The sequence below is a fragment of the Betta splendens genome, chromosome 17 (assembly GCF_900634795.4).
Source record: "Betta splendens chromosome 17, fBetSpl5.4, whole genome shotgun sequence".
NCBI classification, from domain to species: Eukaryota; Metazoa; Chordata; class Actinopteri; order Anabantiformes; family Osphronemidae; genus Betta; species Betta splendens.
Window position 1 is genome coordinate 4,024,359 of NC_040897.2, and position 7,305 is coordinate 4,031,663.

Consider the following 7,305-nt stretch of genomic DNA (forward strand, 5'->3'; position numbering starts at 1 on the left):
GGTTTTCCAGGAATGACCACAGGGTCATCAATGAAGGGTTCATAAAAGTCAACCTCATTAAGCTTTAGTTCCAGAGCCTTGGCAATCTGTAAAACATGCAATGCAATATGTGTATAAAATGTTAAAGGTACTAGTATTTTATACATTTAAAATAACAAAATATTAAAACTGTCATCCATCCATCCATCCATCCATCCATCAATCCATTTTCTACCACTTGTTCCCATTCATGGTTGCAGGGGGGGGGGGGGGTGCTGGAGCCTATCCCAGCTAGCGGAGGGTGAAAGGCGGGGTACACCCTGAACAGGTCGCCAATTCATTGCAGGGCGACACATAGACGTAACATAGACGAACAGAGTACCCGGAGAGAACCCACCTAGACACGAGGAGAACATGCAAACTCCACACAGGAACACCCCGGGAATCGAACCCAGGACATAGTCTCTCACCTGGCTCATTCTCTAATCTGATATAGATACCAGATTTAATGTTCAGGTTTTCACTGACTAGTTAAGTGCATGTACAGTAAAATAAAATAAAAAACTATTCCAGTTGACCTATAGGCCAAGTAAGTGATCCCAAGGTTGCAGTATCATGAAAGCAAAAAACCCCAACATATTTTGGATTGTTTAAACTTTCTCGTGTCTCAATATAATTATTTTCAGCTTCTCTTACAGTTTTTATATTTTCAGTAAGAATGTACAATTTTGAGAAAACTCTTTCACTTGAGTGAAAATGTGAATGGTTGTATGTGGCCTTGTTAAAATAACTTCTGGAATAGCATTCCAAGGTCCCTAATGAGGGTAAAACTGTTGAAGATAAGACCCTGTAATAATTTCAGACATTTATTATTCAACATTTTTAGTGTACTTTTTGTGTTTTTTTTTAAGATGGCATACAGTACAAACATTAAATACTAACCTTGGGATTAAAAGTGGCAAAGAAGCTGATATGGGGATGGAACTCTTCTGCAGCATCGGCAAATGCTTCAAAATCTGAAATTTTGCAGATCAGGGCCCATGGAACACAGTATCTGAGATTTAAACTAGTTGCTTTCATCATTAGTTGGTCATTAATTCAGCTTAAAGCATGCTAACTTCAAAAACCACAAATCAACACAAAATATAAGTTGTTTAAGGATCAACTATAAGCGCTCAATTTGAATAAATGTAACTGGAATAACTTATCATGCTATCACACTACAGATTCTTACGTTCTGACTTGTGACTTTTAAAGTAGCCCACCAATTTGATGTCCTCTTCAACATTTTCAAAGCCTTTTAGTTCCTTACTGTTGTCAATAATTTCCACTGGGTCCTCAAGAACCTATGCAGAAAATATGAGGGTCACAGATGAGCAAAGGGAAGAAATGGAGAGAAAAGAAGTAAGATTCTGAGAATTGTATTGGAAGGAAACAGAGTGGGTTTTAGAGACAGTTGCTAAAGTAAGGCAGGTTATTAACTGGGAGATTATATCCTCACGAACATCATAGATGAACTCCACAAGCGTGTCAGCTGCAAGCTCGCCATCATATTCAATGACTTCATCTTCTGTGAAGATGAAGATGCTGTCAGACTCTTTAAGGCCTGGAGAAACAGAGAAAAGTTTACATCTTTAAGCTGAGGGTCAAAGCTAAGACATGCTTAACACACAAATTTAACATAATTTAATTTATCTCATCATTCATTAATTTATTAATTTAATTTTTAAATAAATAAATAAAAATAAATAAATTAAATAAAAATTTAATTTATTTTTACTTTGGCTAGGATTGTTGTTGAACTGTTTTTATTTTAACCCATTTGGGTAAGTTAGTTTTTTGTTTGTGAAAGTTGTGTTTTTTACCTAGTTTCTTTGCGACAGCCTTGTCGTGCTTTGCATCAATGAGACCAACTCCGATATCCTCATCATCAAATTCATCCAGAACCTGGGCAGCAAGCTGAAAAACAAAGACACTGTCACACAAATAAAAACCTTTGATTTCCTGCCTCACTACCGAAAACATTTGTGTGTGTTAGTTTGTCTTCTACATTCTTATTTACACCTTTTTTGCAAAGGTGTTTCATTCAGTGGTGTCATTACCATAAAAGCCTTCTTTTCAGACCGCTGCTTATGCACTTTCTAAATCTGTATGAAACTTGAACCTCATGACTTACAGTTGGGTCCACCAATGGCAATAGTACAGACGGGGAGTGCATTGAGACATTGTGAGAGGGGTTTGGAGAGTAAGATACGTCTGTACACAACTTGATTTCAGATTCAAAAACAATGGCCATTTTGCTATGTATATTTTTACATTTATGTTTTTGAAAGTTTTACACATGGCAGGTAAATTGTAAACATTTTATAATAACAAACAAAACAAATATAAACCGAAACCATGATTTTCTGCTAAGACAGTGTATCAGTCATTTCTTGCTGTCTGTCAGCAGAGTTTATCTAATTTTCGTTTCTTAAGAGCTCAAAGATGTAATGTGAACTACACAGTAAAGGTAATTACTAGTTTGGGGATTGTGTGCAAAAACAAATCATCCATTACATCTTTTAAAACACACATACCCTCAAATCTTAATTTTTGTTTGGTTTGGTCATTTCCCTGTTTGTCACGATCCTTGGCCATGCTCCTTTGGACATTTCAGTATTTTGCAGTATTTACAGTATATATGTATATATATATATATATTTCCCGATTATCAATGACCTACACCTGGACTCTGTGTGACTTAGAAAATGATCATCAAACTCTTGTAACTTTGTTGCACCTCTGTCAATTTCTTAGCATATCTCCTAGTGTGTCTGTTGCTTGTCTGACCCTGATATTACTTAGTTTGTGCCTGTCAATCTTGTAAATTTGTATTCTGGCCTAAGGGGTATTGTACAAAACCAAGATAAGTTTAGCAAAGATTTACCGCATATCATGGTTGAACTTGCCATTGACTTGGTTGTATGAAGGTAGGCTCAATTAAGCTCAATCCCGATACCATGGAGATTCACTGTGTGTGGCCAAGACAATCTTAATTTAGCTCAGACTCAGTTACATATTAAATTAAGATAAACTACGTTTAAGATTTTTTTTTTTTTTACAATAACATCCAGGATACGTTATTTCCAGTGATTTGGATTTTGATACAACCAATTTTCATGTGGTAATTCCAGAATTACTGTCAGTCTGTTACTGGTTTATAGCGCTGGTTTTATGGAGACTGCTAACAATATTATTGTGGTTTGAACAATATCTCTGCATGCCTTTTTGCAATTATTAGAAGTCCAGTATTCACAGTCTGCTTATAAAGTTTATTCACTAGTGTATTTGACTTTTTGAACAACAGATGAACTACAGATAAAAAAAAATCAGACTTCAGACACTAAGCATTTCTGGGAAAGGTCATGATGGTGACGCCACAACGTCTAGATATTTTCTCCTTGTTCTCAAAGAGGGATATGTTAATAAGACAATGCTCTGATGTATGTTAGTAAAAATCATCATACTGTATTATGTGTTAAATAAATCAACTGCTAAATCTACTGTACTCTACAGAAGATTAAATTATTAAAATTAGCATAAAACGGAGTGTGAACAAAACTTTAATTACTTGAGTAACATATTTACACCAGATGTTGAAACCTAAGGCATTTATAGTATAATAAATGATTAGTTTGTACAATACCCCTCTGTTTGCTTGTTTCTAGTCCTTATTCTTGTTTTGCTTTGTTAGTTAAATTTTCTACTTTTGCAGTGATTCACAGTTCTTGGTTTTAAAGTTAGTAAACGTTCTGCTTCCTTAGTTTTCTTTTCTTCTACTTTGTTAGTTTGTTACTTTTTTTCTTTTCTTTGTTCTTAGTCCTTTTTGTCTTTTGCCACCTGTACAGTATGTCACTATTTCTCTAGTTGCTCCTGCCATGTGCATTTTTAGTACCTAGTTTACATTGGACCAGCCTATATTAGTTTGTGTTATGTTATACATTTCTTTGTTGTTTTTTTTTGTAGAATCTGTGGTTATTATATTGTATATTTATTATACTGATTATATTATATTATATTATATTATATTATATTATATTATATTATATTATATTATATTATATTATATTATATTTATTATAGAGTTATATTATATTAAAATTATAATATTATATTGCATTCCTGATTTTGTTCTGGTCCTCCTGCTTGTTTGAACCCATATATCAGGCGGCCATTTGTGTGTGCTAGACCCAAGTTGTTACTAATCTTGTTTTCTCAGAGACTTTGTTAGTACATTTGTTATAGGAGAAAACACTAAATTATTACCTAGACTCATTCTGATTTGAAAGAGAAACATAAACCTTCATGCTGCTCTGTCCAGCCACAAAAGCAGCCTGGGATAAATATAGCACCAGAAGTCACACTAGCACCAGGGACTATTTTGGTGGGGTGACAGAGATGCGCAGTGCTCTGGGATCTGCTGACAAGTACAGTACTGCAAATGTCAATCATAGCAAAGCTGAGCTGGCACTACTAGGGCCAGAACCTGCTGGCCTTGAGCCCTAAAACTGAATCTTCATAACACAACCATACAGAGACACCAGAGGCTGTTGACATGATGTGATATGCTGAGGAGATCAGTGTCGTGCATACTCTGTTTTTTAAAACTTACTGACTATTATTATCCATCGTAACATTTTTTTCTTACCACTTTAGCTTTTATTTATTTTATCAATATTATATGACAAACCTGATCCACAACCTTTTACTCAAAACAAAGTACATATTTTGTTATTGCAGATTATTGTTTGAAAAATTTTGAATCCGCAGATTTTATTTGCACATTAAAGTATGTAAAACAGCCATTTAAACAAAAATCAGTCATCTGAGGACTCAAAATGTCACAAAGCCTCAAATATGTAATGCAGCAATCTCTATTTTACTTGTAACTAGTGTAAACAACCCCCATGTGATCTGTTCATAAATTAATGATCACTTTCATCAGCTATTTAAAAAAATGCAACTTGTATTGCAGAATGAATAAGAAGGCAAACATCACTATGAAATTCAATCTGACATGGAAAACAAATGCAGCTTTACCTATTGAAACTAAAAATTGGTGCCAAAATATGTCAAATGTTATATCCAGTATTTGTAATCTGAGTCACTTGCATTGAAGCTATGCGCTGAGTGATGTCACGTTATGTTATGTTATGCTGTAAAGAATCAAATAAACTACTGAGTACTGACAGATTGCCCGTGGTTAGAGTGGCTTGACAAAGCCATGTTAAATGCATCAGTTCTTTACCATCAGGTTCTGCCTAAAGTGGACATTGTTGTAATTTACTAATCAACATTTTTCAATTTGACTAAAAAATATGCTTCAGATGCCAAATATCATTGCTGTTACACCTTACTGTACATGTGATTAAACAGGTTCCAATAAAATGCCACATGCAGAAGAATACACAGCTTAAGTTTGTAGTTTGAAATCAGTTTCATCACACTAATATGAAACCAAATCTAAAAATACAGACTAAATGTTTAAAGCATCACAAATGATAAGGTCTATGTGTGTTGTGTACTATGTATCCAGAACTTGCAACCACCACTATACTGTACTTTTGTTTCTAACTATAGTCCCTAATTTAACCCACCTCAAGGGCCAACTCTTCAATCTCAAACTGTCTCTGGGCGACGCGGCTGGATCCAACAGGGTCATGGTAATAAACCACCATGACATCGTACTTCTTCATCACAGACTTATAATTTTTAGCGTTGAGGTCGTGTACGCGGTCCTTGCCATCATACTCAGGGAAGTCCAAGCTGTCCTTGCCCAGTGATAGTCCCCCAAAGGACATTAAGACTGCCAGTACCCAGGTCCACTTCATGGCTCCTCTATAAGATACTACAGATTACTTTGCAGTTTTAGAAAGGTAATATTAGGGAAAAACTTAATAATTTGTGAAAGTGTAAAAGTGTGGAGAACCCCTTCCAATCCGCGTCACCCAGAAGAGAGCAAGACCAACTCCTGCATCCACCTTATTAAAAACCCCACATGGACAACTTTCAGTGAGGCACTGGCTACAAGAGGGGATGGGCTAAGTTTGACATAGGTGTGAGTGTTTCTATGTGGGGTGTAATTGAGCATGGGAAAGATGAGGTGGGGGCTGGGGCAGTTACTGGGGTGACAGCCTTGTGTGTAAGTGCATGCTTGAGTGTGTGTTTCAAACCTGTGGAAGTGGGTGGAGTTAGAGATGAGGACCAACCTTTTTCTATCTCTATCTAGGCTAAAGAAAGTGATAAGGGTGGGAGGAGATAGTACAGGTGCAAGAGGTAAATACAAATGAGAACTGGATTGAATGTTTGTATGCGTCTCATAATAATAGTTGCTGCCAAACCTGTTAACTGCTCACCAAAACTAGAAAGACTGATTTAGAGATGGCTACATCTATGAAGCACTCTTTTCCCATATTGAGTGTAGATGGAAGCTTGGATTCCTGCTAAAAATAACAGATGTAGGACAGCTAAGTACATATCAGGAGAGGGTGCTGGTGTCTAATTTGCCTCTGCTGGCACAGTCATACCACTAGAATGTGGAGCTGGGTCATACAGGGACGTGGAGAAGGGGAGGAGACGGAGGACAGAAAGGGTGGTGCACCTGCTAAGGATTCAGTGCATAGGTGTCACTTAGCCCTGACTCAGAAAGAAAGTGAAACTGAGTTTTTGTAGGGGGTTGGGGGTTGGAGCATGTGTTTTAACTTTATTATAAGTTTAAGTTATTACATTCATTGTTGCATTACAAATCTGAAAAGCATAAGGAGAACTTAACCTGTTGTTTACGCTCTTCTGAACATTGCATTAAGAATTTATGCCATTGGCAGATCAAATAAGGGGCATCTAGATTCGTCACAGTCCCAGGTTTGTACATGATGCATTATTTTTTTAACATTTTAAATGTATCTGGATTAATGAGGCATGGAACATCAGTGTTTCATAAGCAAGCAAAACTTGCTTTCATGGTGATTCTTCACATGAGGTTTTCTGAGGATATCACCCATGTGTTCGGATTCAGCTCATCTCAAATCAAAGGCAACCAGATGCTTATCTATATTATAAAGCAAGGCACCTGCTCCATGGCTAAATGTGTGGTACAATAGACATGAACTCAGCTGCCAAGAGCTCAGCAAAAACCACTCACAGGAGAAAACAACTGATTCAAGCAAAATGCCTGCTTATCCTATGATCATTGGCACAAGGCCTGAAAAGTACACAATGAAAAAACATGTTTGCAGACAAGCAATCTGTCAAGGTGGCTGTCGCTAGGATGATGGGTTCCTGTCC

At 36.5% G+C, this 7,305-nt stretch overlaps 1 protein-coding gene across 1 annotated transcript in view; it reads right to left on the minus strand.

Annotated features, from left to right (window-relative positions):
• casq1a (calsequestrin 1a) overlaps positions 1-6,058 on the minus strand; it is an 8,578-nt gene extending 2,520 nt beyond the window's left edge. The window contains exons 1-6 of the mRNA XM_029132769.3: positions 5,619-6,058; positions 1,845-1,938; positions 1,485-1,585; positions 1,214-1,325; positions 922-995; positions 1-86 (exon numbers count right to left, since the gene is read on the minus strand). The exon at positions 1-86 is cut by the window's left edge and continues 45 nt beyond it. Of these exons, the coding sequence (XP_028988602.1) occupies positions 1-86; positions 922-995; positions 1,214-1,325; positions 1,485-1,585; positions 1,845-1,938; positions 5,619-5,852 (701 nt within the window). The 5' untranslated portion in view covers positions 5,853-6,058. The remainder of the gene's footprint in view (positions 87-921; positions 996-1,213; positions 1,326-1,484; positions 1,586-1,844; positions 1,939-5,618) is intronic.
• Between the last annotated feature and the right edge of the window lie 1,247 nt (positions 6,059-7,305).